General features: G+C 40.2%; 1 protein-coding gene across 5 annotated transcripts in view; it reads right to left on the reverse strand.

The window, feature by feature from the left end:
* Window positions 1–1,908: 1,908 nt before the first annotated feature.
* APBA1 (amyloid beta precursor protein binding family A member 1) overlaps window positions 1,909–17,163 on the reverse strand; it is an 83,238-nt gene continuing 67,983 nt past the window's right edge. For all 5 annotated transcript variants that reach the window (XM_050328996.1, XM_050328999.1, XM_050328995.1 and 2 more), the window contains 5 exons: window positions 14,680–14,859; window positions 13,668–13,880; window positions 7,524–7,643; window positions 6,786–6,926; window positions 1,909–5,448 (listed from right to left, as the gene is read on the reverse strand). In XM_050328996.1, coding sequence (XP_050184953.1) covers window positions 5,377–5,448; window positions 6,786–6,926; window positions 7,524–7,643; window positions 13,668–13,880; window positions 14,680–14,859 — 726 coding nt within the window. In that variant the 3' untranslated portion in view covers window positions 1,909–5,376. The remainder of the gene's footprint in view (window positions 5,449–6,785; window positions 6,927–7,523; window positions 7,644–13,667; window positions 13,881–14,679; window positions 14,860–17,163) is intronic.

Here is a 17,163-nt window from a genome sequence, read left to right on the forward strand (position 1 = left end):
GAAGTGCTCTTTTGGTTTAGTGAACTTCTCACTTAATGGCAGAGTATTATTCTTGTCTTACTGACACAACAAAAATCAAAACCAAAGCTCTGAAGCACAGATGTTTTTCAATAGGATGTGCTGGCTTGTTACCATCCCAGTAAGAAAGGCACTCTCTGTATAGTTTCATTTGAGATGCTGTTTATTAGAGCAGATGATACTGTGAAGAAAGAAGGTAGTAGAGATAATTTTATATCCCTGCAGATATTGGGAATCCCAAATTGTGCAGCATTAAACACGGCTCAACAAGTTGTGAGATCCCATCTATTTTACCCATTTTTATCATTTGAGGTATTTCAAGGTTTTTCTAGAAGAAAACAACTAACTCCATTCATCACTTCTACTGTCAAATAGAAAGGATATTCACATGGGACCTTACTGCTGCACTTCTAGACAAAGGTATGGACACGTACTGCTGAGTGAATTTGCAATTTGGGGTACCACTGGAGCTGCTTTCCAGGTTCTTTTCTTACAATCAACCAGCTAAATTTATCCTGTGGCAAAGGGATATTCCTGAAGGCCCAGCTGTAGAAACAGCACAGAGCAGCCCAGCACAGGCCTAGCCCTCTTCAGGTTATGGGACACATGGACCACTGACTCTTGCATGTGCTCTTCAGGTCAGGATTGCTGCCATATGCTTCTGAACTGAACATTTATTTTCCAGCCCTGTTCTCATACACTGGCAGTCCCTGCAGGGCACCAGCATCGCCTCTTCAGCCTGCAAGGCATTATAGGGTGATGGAACTGGGGTGGGGCCTGCTTGTGCGCTGTGTGGATCAGTAAAACACTGAAGGCAAGAGCAAGAAAAATGTCCCCAGTGAATAAGGCAAATCTGTGAAATTTGTACCTGTACTGCTGAAGCAAAGACTTGCGTTTATCCACTGAAATGCAGAAAAGTTTGTAATACAGAAGTTGGTATGTAAACCTCTAACAGGAATGGTAATAAACAGAAGGATGGAGGGTGGCACTCAGGGAAACACAGAAAGCAAACTCAGCCTGTCTGCTGCACCCTTTACCAGAGACTTCACAATTTCTCCAATCTATCACTTAAGCATGTGATTTCACATTGAGGTGAAATACTTCAGTCTCTGATGTTGACAATATTTGTACTTCATATTATGAAAAGCCACTGAGTGGCTGAAGGCCCGTGTGTAGTTATCTTCTGAATCAGCTGTGGTGTATGTTTTCATTTCTGTAGTTTCAAAGTACTCATGACAAACCTAAGAGGCAGAGAAAATCCTATGAGACCTCACTAGACAAAATGCCTCTTTAGTGACTTTTTTCAGTTGATTTTCAAATACCATCATGTTTTTCATAATCAATCCCTTGTTTTACAAGTATTTTTAACCTTAGCACAGGCTGTTCCAGGATTAAATCTAAGGACAGACATTACAATTTTTATTTACTCAAATGGTATTAGGTATTTAATAATAAACCATGCTGATGACATCTGAAGAAAAACACTGGTTTCAGAAGACACTAAGTGTGAAGAATTTTTATCAAAGCTCCATTTATGAAAAAAGTGTAAGTTATTCAGCCAATGAAATAGTATTTCTGTCACATTAAAGGCATCTTGAAAAAACATATTTTTTTAAGATGCAAACACGATGACATTTCACACATTAAAAACTGGGATGCCATCTTAGCTTAGGAATTGGTTTCATTTAGGAGCACCAGTGTCATGTATTACCTGGAAAGAATGCTGTTTTAAAGTTAACAGCAGTGGTTCACACCTGCAGAAACACATACAGAACTACTCCAGAATAAGTGGCCAAAGAGAAGTTCAGACACCTTCCAATCATGTATGCATTCAGCATTGGCAAGCCAGCCCCTAGGTCAGTATGAGCTAATTCTCAGCCTTGTCTGAGGTATTTTTGTTTTGTCGTTTATTGTTGCAAATCTTACAGACATTAGCGCTCTGTTGAATAAAGGAATGTAGCACAGTAAATACATCACAACAAAATAACTGGCCAGAACCCCCCCACCCTATCCCATCCAAACCAAAAAGCCCACTCTTTTCACTCCTGCCCCCCCAAAATCAAACCACCGCAGCTTCATTACAGAGGTCAGAGACCTGTGGCAGAAAACATCAGAGTAATTACATTCAGTAGATGTGCAGTATCAACATTCCAGGCTCACATATATTTATATATATATTTATATTTATATAGAGAGATCATTAAATGTTTACAAAGAACAATATTGTTACAAATACAATACTATGCTTTTCCCAACGCTTTACAATAATTTCTATTCACCCTCTTTACAGAACAATAGTACTTCATAGTCTAGGTACTGCGCAAAATATATACAAGAGATCTCAACCACATTGCTGTCTTCTGAAGTACATTTTGTTTAGAACACATGGAAAGCTAGCAAACTTGGAAATCCCAACTGAGACTCAAATTCAAACAAGATTCAAAACAAACACATGATACTTGTCAAAAATAAAAAATATAAGGGATGCTTCATCCTTAATGTAAACACTGAAGAGTTAATTAGACTGTATGAAGCAGCAAGGATAAAAGAAAAAGAATTCAGGTCAGTCACTGAAGAAGGAATGTAAACCTTTGAAGGAATGTTCCTTTGAATCTGTTAAAAATCCCCATAATCTAATCTATCATACCGCTGCACCAGTCTAGAGAACAGCCAGATTTCCCTTTTTAGCTCCATTTTCTTGAAACTCTTTCTGTTTACGGAGTAAATGGGATTGTTTGCAAGACTGTTCTCAGACATGTGCACATTCTATGGACCTTCCAGTTTAGAAATCTTACACACACAATGTAATTGAAAAACAGATTTTTTTTGCTAAATTCTGATCCTGCAAGCATTCACTTGCTCAATGTTAAGCACCTATTTAGCATGAACTGTTCAAGCACTCAAATGCCAATAACTTCACAGACTTCTGGCTGCAAGATTTTCAAAGAAACAGTTGTTTCATGTCTAAATACATTTGCACGTTCAGGTCTTCATCGTTTCCAGTGAAGTGAGTTAAAGTCTTCACCACATGAGCTAGACATAACCACAGAAACAAGTGAAGTGGAGGGCATAAACATAGCAGGAACCAGAATCAAGATAACTGTCTCTTCAAGAGCTCACTAAGTTTCTTCAGGCAACTTATGGAAGGGCTGCACTGGATATAATCTTCTAAATTGTACATGGTTATATATCATATTTACATATATTACTATATATATGGAAAATTCTGAAAAGAAAGTTTGAATGATCATAAACCAGATGTCTACAGTTAAACAATATACTCACAAGTCAATTATCTTGTTGCATCAGTCAGGTAGCAGAGTTAAGTACTAACCTGGAATACTAACAACATTCTTTTGCTCAATCTGATATTCTGGAGCCTTGGATTAAATTATGTAACAACAAGAAATGCAGTAAAATCAAGTCATCATACATGAATCTCAACAGAAGAACATATTCACTTACTATAGTAGTTTATGCATCACTTCATTATCTCCCTTAGACATCTGCTTCCAACTGAAATACTATGTTTATCCTCTAACTCTGATCAGCCCATGGTTATCCATGGTTTGAGAAAGTAAAAAAAACGGACCTCTGGCAAGACTGCTCACTGGCTCTTGGCATTGTTTGCACCAAATGTGCGTGCACTCACATCCCCTTCTGTGAATCTGCATAGTCATGTCTAGGATCATCACTGGACTGCAAACAACACTCATATTGTACAGCTCACCTCACAAGAACTGAGAAACAAGGGACTACGACCACCACCCCATGTGCAAAGCAGAAGTGGAGTATGGCTGTGTGTTGCCTGCCCTTGTTTTCATCTCACTGAGCCTTTCTATCACAGTAAAACACAGCACAAACTGTTTCTTTAAAAGAAATCAACATACTAACCTGGACTAAATGCATGGTTCAGCTTCAGTATAAACACCAACCAGTATATAGCCCTGAAAACAGTAACTACAGAGAATGTAGAATTCTCTCACTAGGAAAAAAAGCCACTACTTCTTTTTTCTTTATTTTTCCCCATCTTAAAAAAACCCAAAGAACCCAACCCAGCCCTTTTCCCCTTTTGTCTCTAGCATGCAACTTAGAGGCCAATCAAATACTAGATTTCATACATCCCTATAGTTTATCATCTTCATACAAGTGCATATAGTACACACATATCTCCTTTAAGTGCCATACATATGGAAAAAAATCACAAGTTAAATTATATAGCAAAATAAATAAGTTTATTCCCACCTCACCCTTTCTACTGTTATCTATATCTTGAACTAAAGAGGAAGTCAATAAAATTAGACAGTCTTTGGACAAAAATATTTGTTAAAACTGGCTCAGAGAACAAAATTACTTAGAATAGTCTGCAGATCTCTTATATTCAAACTTCATAAATAGCAAGCACAATTTTAAAAATGTCTATATACACTGGCACACGTGGTTATGTGCACCAAATTCAGAATTAAGAGCCTAGAAAAAGTGTAGCTATTCAGGAAATCCCCTTACTATTTCTCCTGTGGATATTTAAGGATCCTCCCCTCCACTTTAACCTCTAAAATTGGGCAGGGACTATAAAAGACGTTGCATTTAAAAACAAAGCAGAAGGAAACAAAGAGTTAGAAACCTGGGGGCAGAGAGGGGGAGACTGCTGTAAAAAAATGCCTCCCAAATTTCTTAGTGTAAGTAATACAAGTATAACATGTTTCAGCAATTCACAGAGTAGCTTTTGGGGTCCTAGTATCATGAAGAACTGATGACAGAGGGGAATTGAAAGGTGTGTATTTGGACAATTTATTTTATAACAGCAGCATTTACTGAGTCTTCATAACAAGGCAATTCTTCCTGAGAGCACAATTATACTTTTGGTATTCCACTTTCCCTACAGACATAAACCTTTAGTACTGAGCTCAGTGCCTGTGGGAAAATAGGACAAGAAAAGCAAAGTCACATGCAGGATATCCAAGAGAATGCTTTGTACCCTATACTTTTATCTGTTAGTCAGTTTGTAAAATTATAGCCACAAAATTATGTTAGCATGAAACAGAGCCATTTGAAAATACTCTGTGGACAATGCTGCTGTTATTTTCCTGTTTTGCATGTGGAGCTATATGAAGTTTCACTTGTAAAAAGATGCAACCAAAATTGTTCCATAGATGTATTTTGCCCCTTCCCAAAATACAGGAAAGTGGTGGGGAGAAGAGGGAAAAAGGATAGAGGAGAGAGTAACAGTGTATTTGTGTCTGTGAAGGGAGAAGAGAGAAAGAAATGTCTCTGCAGACACACAAATGCAGCACTAGAGAGACAATCACTAATGGGAAAAACATCTTCCATGCACATTGTGACGGTGAGGTGTCGGCTTTAGATGTAAACTGGTTGCTCTTGTGCAGTCAACAGTCTGTACATGGCAGCTGGCATAGTCTTCATATGAATCTAGGGGAAATAAGCCAAGTTAATTGATGTCCCTAAACATGTGAGCGAACTAGCTAAAGTCATACAGGGTAGAAAAGAAGGTAAAACTTGAGAGTTTTCATGTCCTTATTAAGTATTGAAGGTGGTGGCTTCATAAAACAGTATGCTTAGTATAAATGAACCATCTAAAATTGTGGACACTTTCTATTGTCAGATTAGGGTTCTTCTAAAACAGAAGAACTATGGGCAAATAATGAAAGAAGGCTTGCTCTCACTTCTGCTTTTTGGATTTGATTAGTAACAGGCTAATAGAGATAGAGTCACAGAATTAGGGAACAGGTTGAACTGGAAGGGACCTTGGAAAATCATCTAATTCAAACTGCCCTGTTGCAAGTATGGACATTTTTCACTAGACCTGGTTGCTCGGAGCCCCATCTAACATGGCCTGGAACACTTCCAGGGATGAAGTATCCACAGCTTCTCTGGGCAACCTGTTCCAGTGCCTCACCACCATTACAGGGAAGGATTTCTTCCTTACATCTGATGTAAATCTACCCTTTTTCAGTTCAAACCCTTGCCCATTGTTCTGTCACTGGAGATCCTGTTAAAAGCTTTCTCTCAATTTTTCTTAGAAGCCCCTTTTATACATTGAAAGGCTGGTGTCAGGTCTCCCTGGAGCCTTCTCTTCTCCAAGCTGAACATTCCAAACTCTTTCAGCCCTTTTTTCATAGGAAAGGTGCTACAGCTCTCTCTGATGCTTTTTGTGGCCTTCCTCTGGACCTGCTTAAGCAGGTTCCCACCTCTTTTGTGCTGGGGACTGCAGAACTGGAATCAGTACTCCAGGTGGGGTCTCACAAGAGCAGAGTAGAGAGGGAAAACCACTTCCCTTGACCTGCTGGCCACGCTGCTTTTGATACAGCCCAGGATACAGATGGCTTTCTGGGTGGTAAGTGCCCATTGCTGGCTCATATCCAATTTTCATCCGCCAGTATTCCCAAATTCTTCTCTGCAGGGCTGGTCTCAATCCCTTCACCCCCAGTGTCTACTGATGCTGGAGGTTGCCCAGACCCAGATGCAGGACTTAGTCTTGCTGAACTTCACAAGTGTTACATGAGCCACTTTTCTAGCTTGTTCAGGTCCTTCTAAAGACATCCCTTTCCTTAAGCACCACTGAGCTTGGTGTCACCTTCAAGCTTACTGAGGGTGCTATGTCTATTGTCAATGATGAAGACATTACAAAATGTGGTCCCAGTACGGTTCCTTGAAAGACACCATTTCCTATACTGGTTTCCACTGGCTGCTACTGGTAATTAGCAATGAACTATTCTATATTGCCTAGAGACATTGTTAGTTCTTACCTCACCAACAGCATTTGAGAGAATGTGAACAATTTTCTCATGGGGTGTTGCTACAACACTCTGCCCATTGATTTCAATAATCCGATGGCCGACACGCACACCTCCTCGCTCTGCTATACCCCCTCTCATAAGGCTACAGATCTGGAAGGGAGAGAACAAATTTGTCATGGCCTGGATAAGGAACAGAGGCTTTTTATAACCCATTTTTGCCTACGAGGTATAAATCAACGTTTAAACACAGGGACTTGCAAAACAAATTCTAAAATGTTATCAATCACTGGCTCAAAGTAAAATTTGTTAGTGACAAGTAACTAATGGATATTCTCTTCCAAGAGCAGAATACACTGTCAGAAAAGGCTATGTTGTACATTACATGTCTTGTGGACAGGAAATTTATGATTGTATGAAGGACCTCAGTTTTACAATGTTCATGATGCAGATGCCTTATGAAAGAAGAGGATCAAGAACAGGGGGGTTTCTTTGAGGCCATGAAATGGCTTGGTTAGAGACATAAATGATGTATGCTGAAAGCAGACTCTGCTACACACTTTTATTTTTTTATAGTAAAACAACTTTTCTGTTCCTCTGGTTGACTCTAAAGTTGTGAAGGAAGTAGAGTGAAAGAAAAAAATAACTTTTATTAAACCAACTTTTATATCTTAGACTTTATATGTGCAAAATCCTGCTTGTTTTAAGGAGAAAACAGCAGCTTGAACAGAGAGTGTGGAAGCTACTTACAATCCCATTCTGCACACTGAAGCCCAATTGATATCTGAGATCTGGTCTTCTGATCAAGACTGTGGTTACTGGAGGACATCTAACGATGTTCAGTTTAACCCGGGCCTGGTTTTTCAAACCCTGTAAAAAAAAAAAAAAATTCATGAAGGATGCTGGCAAAGAAAGAGTTAAACATTTAACATAAGCACTGTAGGGGAAAAAAAGAGTTAAAACATAGACATGGGAACAGCCCTGAAAAAATGCATCTTTGTATGCATTGTAACAGAATCAGACCTCTGAATGCCAGAAACAAGCATCAGAATATTCAGTTAAATAAGTGATAATATATTAAGTTTTTCTTGCCAAGAAGCAGACACAGTTGCTTTTGGAAAACCAGATTCCTGCTCACAGTTTCTTCATTCAATAACAGAAATCATGCATGAAAGGAATATTAAACAGCTCTATGCAACTCACCAAAAAAATCCAATGACTTTTCAAGTAAGTAGCTAAGATAGTTGCAAGAGTTGCTTCCCTAATTAAATAAATTCAATTTTGTCAAGCAAACAGCAGGTCCTGCTCGTATCATCCTTATATAAGCAGTGCTCCTAATTTCCATTATTCACACAATTACAGAATGGTTGGAAGGGACCACAGTGATTCATCTTGTCCAATATCCCTGCTGAAGAAGGGTCATCCCAGAGCACATGGCAGAGGATTGCATCTGGAGTGTTTTTGAGTATCCCCAGTGAGGTATACTCCACAACCTCTCTAGGCAACCTGTTCCACTGCACGGTCACCTCCACAAGTTCTTCCTCATGTTCACATGGAACTTCCTGTGTTTTAATTTCTGCCTGTTGCCTCTTGTCCTATTGGTCAGCACCACCATGAAGAGCCTGAGATTAGCTCAGCCAGTTAAAACTTGGTGCTAATAATGCCAAGGTCGTGTGCCTAATCTCCTGTCTGTGGGTGCCAACTCCTGTTGGACTCAGTAGTCCTTGTAAGTCACTTCCAACTCAGAATATTCTGTGATTCTGTGACTCCATCCTCTTTGACAGCCTCTCTTCAGATACTTATGGACATTGATGATGTCCCTTCTCATTTGCCTCTTCTTGAGGCTGAATAGGCCCAACCCTCTCAGCCTTTCCTCCTAAGAGAGATGCTCCAGTCCCTTAACCATCTTTGTGGCCCTCTGCTGGACTCAATCCATGTCTCTCTTGTACTGAGGAGCCCAGAATTGGACACAGCACTCCAGGTGTGACCTCAGCAGGGCTGAGTAGAGGAGCAGGATCACCTCCCTCAATCTACTGCAAATTCTCTTCCTAATGCATCCCAGGATATCTTTGGCTTGCTTGGCCACAAGGGCACACTGCTGGCTCATGGACAGCTGCTCATGGACACCAGGACCCCCAGGTCCTTCTCTGCAGAGCTGCTTTCCAGCAAGTTGTCCCCCAGCCTGTGCTGGTGCCTGGAATTAGTCCTCCCCATGTGCAGGACCTTGCATTTGCCCTTTTTGAACTTCAGAAAATTTGTCTCTGCCCATTTCTCCAGCCTGTCAAGGTCTTTCTGAAGGCCTGTACAGCACCTGGGGGTATTGAGTGCTCCTCCTAGCTTTGTATCATCAGAGAACTTGATGAGGAGGCATCTGCCCCTTCACCTAAGTCACTGAATAAGCTAAACAGTACTGGTCCTTGGGGGATACCATATTGACAGGATCCTCCTGTCAGGGATCCTTCACTACCTGTGACAGGAAGTTGTTATCAGTGCTTTCCAGGACCTCCTGGATTGCTTGTGCTTCACTGTGTAGCTTCTACAGCAGATGTCAGGGTAGTTAAAGTCACCAACAAGAACCAGGGACTGTGACCTTGGGGCTGCTTCCAGCTGCCTGTAGAAGGTCTCATCCACTACCTCCTCCCAGTCATGGGGCCTGCAGCAAACACTCACAGCAGTGTCACCCTTACTCATCTGCCCTTTTATCCTAGCCCAAAAGCTCTCTGCTTGCTCATCACCCACCCCAAGACAGAGCTTGATACATTTCAAGTACTCTTCCTTCCTTCAAAATGAGTTATATCACATTTATCATGGACTCCTTGCTACCAGAAGAAAATTGAAGGAGAAAAATTTATTTTTACTGATAGGGTGGTAAAACACTAGAACAGATTACCCAGAGAGGTTGTGGAGCATCCTGTCTTGGAGTTGTTTAAATTCTGGTGGGCATAGCCCTCAAGAAGCAAGCTCTACTTTGAAAAAAACCATCACAACCAGCTACAGGGGTGACTGCCAGCTTCAGAGACTCTGTGTTCATATGGCTCCATGAAAACACAAACAATAAATCACAGATAAGTGCAATGTACAACTTCATGTATTCAGAGCTCTGGGAGGTTGTTAAGAGGGTTTTTTTGAAATGCTTCATTCACAGAAAGCATTAGCCATAAATCCATACATAAATAAAATCCACATCAAGAATGAAATACTTTACAAAAAAATACAGCAACTTTCACCTCACTTAATTTACAACATGTCAATTTCAGTACCTGCTTAGGCTCAGCCCATGCTGATGGGTGGTAGGCCTGCTGATGTAGCAATTTACTAAAGGTCTGCACACGTACAGTTTATCCCCATGCTGTTATCTCCCCTGTGTTTTTTATGATCTCTGAGCTTTGATCTTTCTCCCAAGAAAGGGAGCTCAAGCATGTCCATGAGAGTGTCTCCAAGTCTCTGTAAACTCCTGTTATCTCTACGCAGAGACTCTACTTCTCAACACAGACAGAGGACAAACAGCAGTAGGCACAGTAGATGGGGTTACCCAAGCTGTTATTTTCCAGACCTAAGCATTCCCAGCTGCAAGGTCACTTGAGCATATCTACCATCCTCCTTGCCATTCTTCTGCTTTTAATTCGTTCCTCCCAACACATGCCCTCAACAGATTTGATATCATTGTGCTCTTACTTCCCTGACAAATATGCAAGTTATTTATCTATATTACTTGGCCAAAAAAGAAGTAATGTGGTCCCTAACAAAATTTTTTCTAACTTTACAGAAAGCACATATATTTCAGAAGTGGCTAATTTTCAGTATCATGCAGACTGGTAATATAAACTGATCAGAATCAAAACAATTGCATATTTTGACCAACTTTGTTTATCTAGTCCTTTCGTATGCTTCTGATAGTAGCTAGCATCAGATGCTTCTGAAAAAGATATAAGTAGAATAAACCTATTAGAGAATAGCCACAACACATGGAAAGCTTCTTCCAAGCTCTGTCAGTTTGCAATTGGTTTATAGTCAATTAGTAGCAGAGCTTAAATGCATAATACTGAAATCATCTTGTCTGAAGTGCTTGTGAGATATGTTTATACACATAATATTATCATCTTTTCATAGAAGTGCTTACAGCATGCTAAAGAAATCTGAAAACTGAGATTTTTCTGCCACATTTAAGTGTGCACTTTGATTATTCATATATATGCTTGTTTCATATGTACTAATTTCCAGAAGTGCTACATGAACAGCTCCAGATATGTGGTTATGAAGACCTGCAAACATACAGATTAACTTCTCCTTAGAAAGATAAAATAAATGGTTAGCAGTTCCTACGGAAACTGCAGAAAGTATCAGTGAAGAAGAGAAAGGTCTGCAAAAGCTGGAAACAGAAAAGCTGGTTTTTTCTGTATTGATAAAGTACCAATGACCATAGTGAAATTCCAACTTAATAAGGGAAGTGTAACTCATCGCAGTTTTAGAAATAAAACCACATGGGATAGGAAACAAATATGGCTATCATGAAGAGCCTAAATTGGCAAGCAGTTTTGTTCTACTGAAGCTGGCATATGAGTTTTCTTGCTTCCTTTACAGATGCAAAACAGGTTTTGACATATTTTTAGTATGCCACACTTCCAGACTGTCATTTCTACTCACTGAATCTAAAGTGGCTGGTTCAGTAACTTATGCATGTCTTATTCATCAGAACTCAGTATTAACATTTTGGGAAAACAATGCAAAGTTTTTAAAGCAAACATCTTAGTTCAAGTAGTATTAAGAGATAATCCATGGAGAAAAAAATGAGAATTTACTTCATACGTTTTTTTTCCACTTGGCAAACTGACCTTGTAAATGTAAAATTTATTTTACAGTTTTAAAAAAATACAAAATATAAAAAAAAGGTACAACTTGTTACCAAAAAGTTGCCTGAATTAATAAGTGTTACAGGTATATTCCTAAAAATCAGAGAAAGCTGTCTATATAATACAACCAGCATTACATTACATGTCCACATGTGATAATCTGCAGAGCCCTGAGGGACTATTTCAATAAATAATTTCATACAGCTTTACCTAAAACACTCCCTAGAGAGGCATCTTTCCCACTTCTTAAACTCTGATGTTCAAATACTTATTCCCTTGTATGCTGCAGCTACCCCAGACATAATTCAGTTCCAGATGACCTGAATGCTCTTTTAAGTCACATACTTTTCTGACAACTAGAAGAAAGCTCTTCTAATTAAAATACCCCACTTTCAAACAATGTGGGCAAAGATTCCACAGAAGGTATGTCTTTGATTCAAAGTTTTAAAGTTTCAAAAATAGGTATACAAGAACAAAAAAGGATAGACTCTATTTCATTCAGATACTAAGAGGCATTTAACAGCTATTATGGCCTAGGACAACATTAAGCACCTGTACCTCCATTTGTCACGTAAAATTTCAAGGAAGATATCTGGTGGTATCTTCCTTCTGAACAAAACATTCACTTGTGTACACACAGAGCCCTTGTCTATGCAAATAAATAGCACAACACATCTTCTGGGAGAGTATCTAGACTTTCTCAAGACTTTTGATGCTGTCTCCTATGATATCTCATAGCCAAGCTCAGGAATTGAGAACTGGATGAGTGGATGGTGAGGTGGATTGAGAACTGGCTGAATGGTAGAATTCAGAGGGTTGGGATCAGTGACACAGGGTCTAGTTGGAGGCCAGTAGCTAGTGGTGACCCTGAAGATTCAATTCTAGTCCCAGTATTATTTAACTTATCAGGGATGGAGTGCCTCCTCATCAAGTTCTCTGATGATACAAAGCTGGGAGGAGCACCCAATACCCCCAGGGGCTGTGCAGGCCTTCAGAAAGACCTTGACAGGTTGAAGAAATGGGCAGAGACAAATTTTCTGAAGTTCAACAAGGGCAAATGCAAGGTCCTGCACATGGGGAGGCACCAGCACAGGCTGGGAGACAACTTATTGGAAAGCAGCTCTGCAGAGAAGGACCTGGGGGTCCTGGTGTCCATGAGCAGCTGTCCATGAGCCAGCAGTGTGCCCTTGTGGCCAAGCAAGCCAAAGATATCCTGGGATGCATTAGGAAGAGAATTTGCAGTAGATTGAGGGAGGTGATCCTGCTCCTCTACTCAGCCCTGCTGAGGTCACACCTGGAGTGCTGTGTCCAGTTCTGGGCTCCTCAGTACAAGAGAGACATGGAGCTCCTGGAGCAAGTCCAATGGAGGGCAACAAAGATGGTTAGCAGACTGCTGGCTCCTCACTTATAAGGAAACTGTACCCAATTGGACTTGATGATCTAACAGGTCTTTTCCAATCTAAACAATTCTATGATTCTATGAAAGCCTGAGGGAGCTGGGCTTGTTCAGCCTCGAGAAGAGATGACAGAGAGGATCTCAGTATCTTAATCTGTAAGTATCTGAAGAGAGAGTGTCAAGAGAATGTAGTCAGGCTCTTCTTGGCAGTGCAGAGGAATAGGATGAAAGGTAAAAGGCAGAAACTGGAACACAGGAAGTTCCACCTGAACATGATGAAGGATTTCTTTACTGTGAGGGTGACTGAGCATTGGAACAGATTTCCAGAGAGGCTCTGGAGTGTCTTTCTCTGGAGATATTCAAAAGCCATAAATAAACAGTCCTGAGTAATGTGCTCTAAGGAATGTACCTGAAGCAGAAAGGTTGGACTTGATGACCTCCAGTGGTCCCTTACAACCCTATCCATTCTGTGGTTCTGTGTGGAGTCAGAAAATTGGTGTAGTATAATTCACACTGCATTTTAAAGATCATGAAATGGAAAGTGCTATGCAAACATTTGGTAAGAACTTATTTTAGAGTTCTATAGCTTCTGCTCTCCTGCTACGTAACCCTTTTAAAATGTGTAGCTTCCAGAAACATTTTCCCTACCTTTATGATGCTCTGACATGTTGAGAGTGGTAAACCAACCAAACTGGTCCCATTGATTGACATGATCTGGTCCCCTATGTTCAGCTTCCCAGACTTCTCTGCCGGTCCTCCATGCATCATGTTGGCTATGATAACTGTAGGCAAAATGGAACCCCAGCCAGACTCCACAATCACCACACCTAGGATTTCTCCCTTTTGCTTTTCAATGTAAACCTGCATAATAAGAAAAAGTGTTCAAAAAAAGATGCTTTTCACACCCATGGAACTTATATCACCCCCTCCCAACATCTATATAACCAATAAACATATCCTTCTTTGTTTACAACTTGTCTTCCTAATTCAAAGGAAAAACAAAATAGGGTACACATTTTACACTTTTCATTTGTACCCAAACATTAAATGATCAGTACTACACAATATAGATTTTACTTCATGCAAAACACTCCTCACAAGTAATTTTTGTGTATGAGCAGAGGAAATGGGAGCGGAAGAAACCCTGGTGCCATGGGTTCTCCTGGACAATCCAAAGCAGGAAGAGATTGCAAGAGGTTACGACTGTGGATTAGAAAATCATTATCTGTGTGTTCCAGTGGTGTATTGATTCATTTTTATTAAGCAAGCTGCAAAGCCTTCTGGCACACGCACCTATTTAAAATTTGGAATCAGCCAGTTTCATAAACACCCATGCCTATATAAATTTTATATCGTTTATTGTAATCTTTTAAATTGTATTAGTCTGTTAATATGTTTTAAGTTCACTTTCAAATGTCTCAAAATTGTTTGGTAAAAAGAATAACAAGAGATGGTAAATCATTTCAATGCTGATAACTTTTGGGTTCACTGTTTGCCTTTGAAACAGAACTGATGATTGGGTGTCCTATTAGGGAGGATATTCTAGACTAACTGAGCTAATTTATAGGAAGTATTAAAGGTTTTTTGATTTCTGACAACAAGGGCCTGCAATTGATACAGAGCGTCTTAATACAGTTATGGAAAAAGAAATGAGACATACATCTTTGCAATTTTCAGACTTGGAGAAGTGAATCAGGTCATCATTGTACATGTCCTGGGTATTGAGCAAGTCGCTATATTCCTTCTGGCTAAGGTCTTCTGGGTTGATTCCATTTGCCCTCAGAAATTCTTGGTAGGCTACACTAAATGCTTGACCTATGGACTGTGCAATCAGCTGCGCCTGTAGCAGTTCCCAGAGAAGGAAAGAGAAAAGAAAAAAGTGAAACATTCTGATGGTTGCGTGCACTGACACTTTCTCTGTTACAATCACACTTAAAAATGGATCATTAAGTTCACAAACCTACAAGTTACTGCCTGTGGAGTATTTGCAGGAAAATGGAGGCCTGGTGAACAACCCATATTACCAGTTGTGAGAGAAGCCTCAGGCTTCCCATGGGAAGAACAATTGGTTTACAGTTGGCAACTGTGAACTTGGGCTAACTTCCCCTGAGAAGGAATTAGTTTACAGTTAACCTGAACAGGCTTCCCATGAGAACAGAATTAGTTTACAATCAACAACTATTCCATGTTGTGAGAACTTACGGTGGGAGCTGGTATCCAGGTGCAAAAACATCGAACCTGCATCTTGTCCAATGAACATGAGACACGGACTCGTGGACAGACTGAGCTATCCAATCCCCAGATTTTAATCCTGCACCCATGATGGTACAAAAATGTATAAAATGTGTGCTGTGTGTCTTAATAAACGATTCATTGCTTAATCACATTGATTGTCGTGGTGGATCCATGCTCTTGCCGTCAATAACTGCCATCCAGTCTAAAACATATTTGTGCATTACTAATTTAAAAGACCCATAAAAAGTTAACACATTCACCTCTGTCATGAATCCAGCTTGGTAAGCAATAATAAATATCAGAAATAAAGCCATCCTTTCACAGGTAAGAACTGATAATAACAGTGTAAAGGTATAGCCACTGCAGTCACTGTGGGTTGCACCTACAATTCTTCCAACCCATGCAGCTCCCAGATGGCTCTCCCTTCCAGGCAGGACAATGCCATTCTCTGACAAGCCAGCAATGAAAATGAAAATGTCTACCAGAAAACACACAGACACATTTAAGAGGGTATTTCCAACTTTTCTTACCATCCTCTAGGACCATCACATTCATATTGACTGCTCCTATCTCAGTCTCAAACAAAACAGGAAAAGGGCAACTATTAGCGACCAGTTCAAGGCCTTGAAGTGACTAGAAATGGTCACACGCATCTCCTTCTTCAACCTGCTACCTCCTTCTCTCCCCTACATTTCTTGTTTCGCTCCCTTCAAATCCCATGATTTTGTCAGTTCTCTGCCTCTTTTCTACTCATTCTGCCATTTGTAGGCACCCTCTTGCAGTTTAGCTGTGCTAGCTGTGGTAAAGGGAGGGAGGAGAAGTGGAGAACTCCACAGCTGACATGGCTGGCCTGGTGGAGCGCTGGCAATGAATGAATGCTGTTCAGATGTATTTTTATAGAGGCTACTGGCTATATTTAAAGTCCAATTTGCTCCCTAATAAAGGAAGAGTCCCCCAACCTAAACTAAAAATTTCACTGTATCTTAAACAACTTAAACTATCACTACTTCTGCTGATGAGAATAACATGACTGCTGATGCTGAAAAGACCAATATGTAGACTGCCAGTATACTACCAAAGCTCAGATCAACCTAGCAAGGACAAAACAGCAAGGGGGAAATTACGCTTCCATAGCTCCATAACTTAAGTGATGAGATAAATGCAGACTTTACATTCATACACATGTATCTTCACTCCAGGAAGAGATCAGCTCCCAGCATTTGGACACATCACTGGGGTTCAGCTCATTGGAAGATACAGCTCTAAATACAGTTGAAAATCTGGTGCTGTCCTCCTTAGACAAGGACTCATCCAAGCAGAGACATATTTTGGACAACACCCACTTGCAGGTTTACAAGCTTCTGTCTCACTCTGTAGCTTCTACTCACTGTGTAACTTCTTCCAAATACTCAGCTGTCCCAGAAGAAGAAAAGACAAGTTTTATAATATAAACAGGCTGCATTACTTCACTGGACGTACAAGATTTTTGAAAAAGCCATTTCCTTCCTGCTAATAAGGTGATACAATACTTTCATTCTGTTAGTCACTTGAGTATTTGAGATACATTTTGCAAGCTATGTGTGAACTACATACCATGACTAAGGAGAGCTGATATAATCTGCCATTTCTCAGCATATTCTCACATCAATGAGTAATGCTTTTGCTGGATCTATAGGCATGTACTTTCCACGCCAATACCTTGTGACACAGAGAAGATCACATCTGACACAAACAGGGCTGATCTGAATAAACCAAAAATTGAGAAGCATAGATTCCAGCTAGTTAAATATCCCAGCTAGAAACCTGGGAAACAGACCCAGGAAGTCTCGATCATCCAAGAGTCAGACCACCTCCTGCTGAAGTAAAATAAGCCCCAGCCTCTGGCACCTGACAGCTTCATTTTTTCTTT

The sequence above is a fragment of the Myiozetetes cayanensis genome, unplaced genomic scaffold (genome assembly GCF_022539395.1).
Source record: "Myiozetetes cayanensis isolate MyiCay16 unplaced genomic scaffold, myiCay2020 scf4, whole genome shotgun sequence".
NCBI lineage: Eukaryota > Metazoa > Chordata > Aves > Passeriformes > Tyrannidae > Myiozetetes > Myiozetetes cayanensis.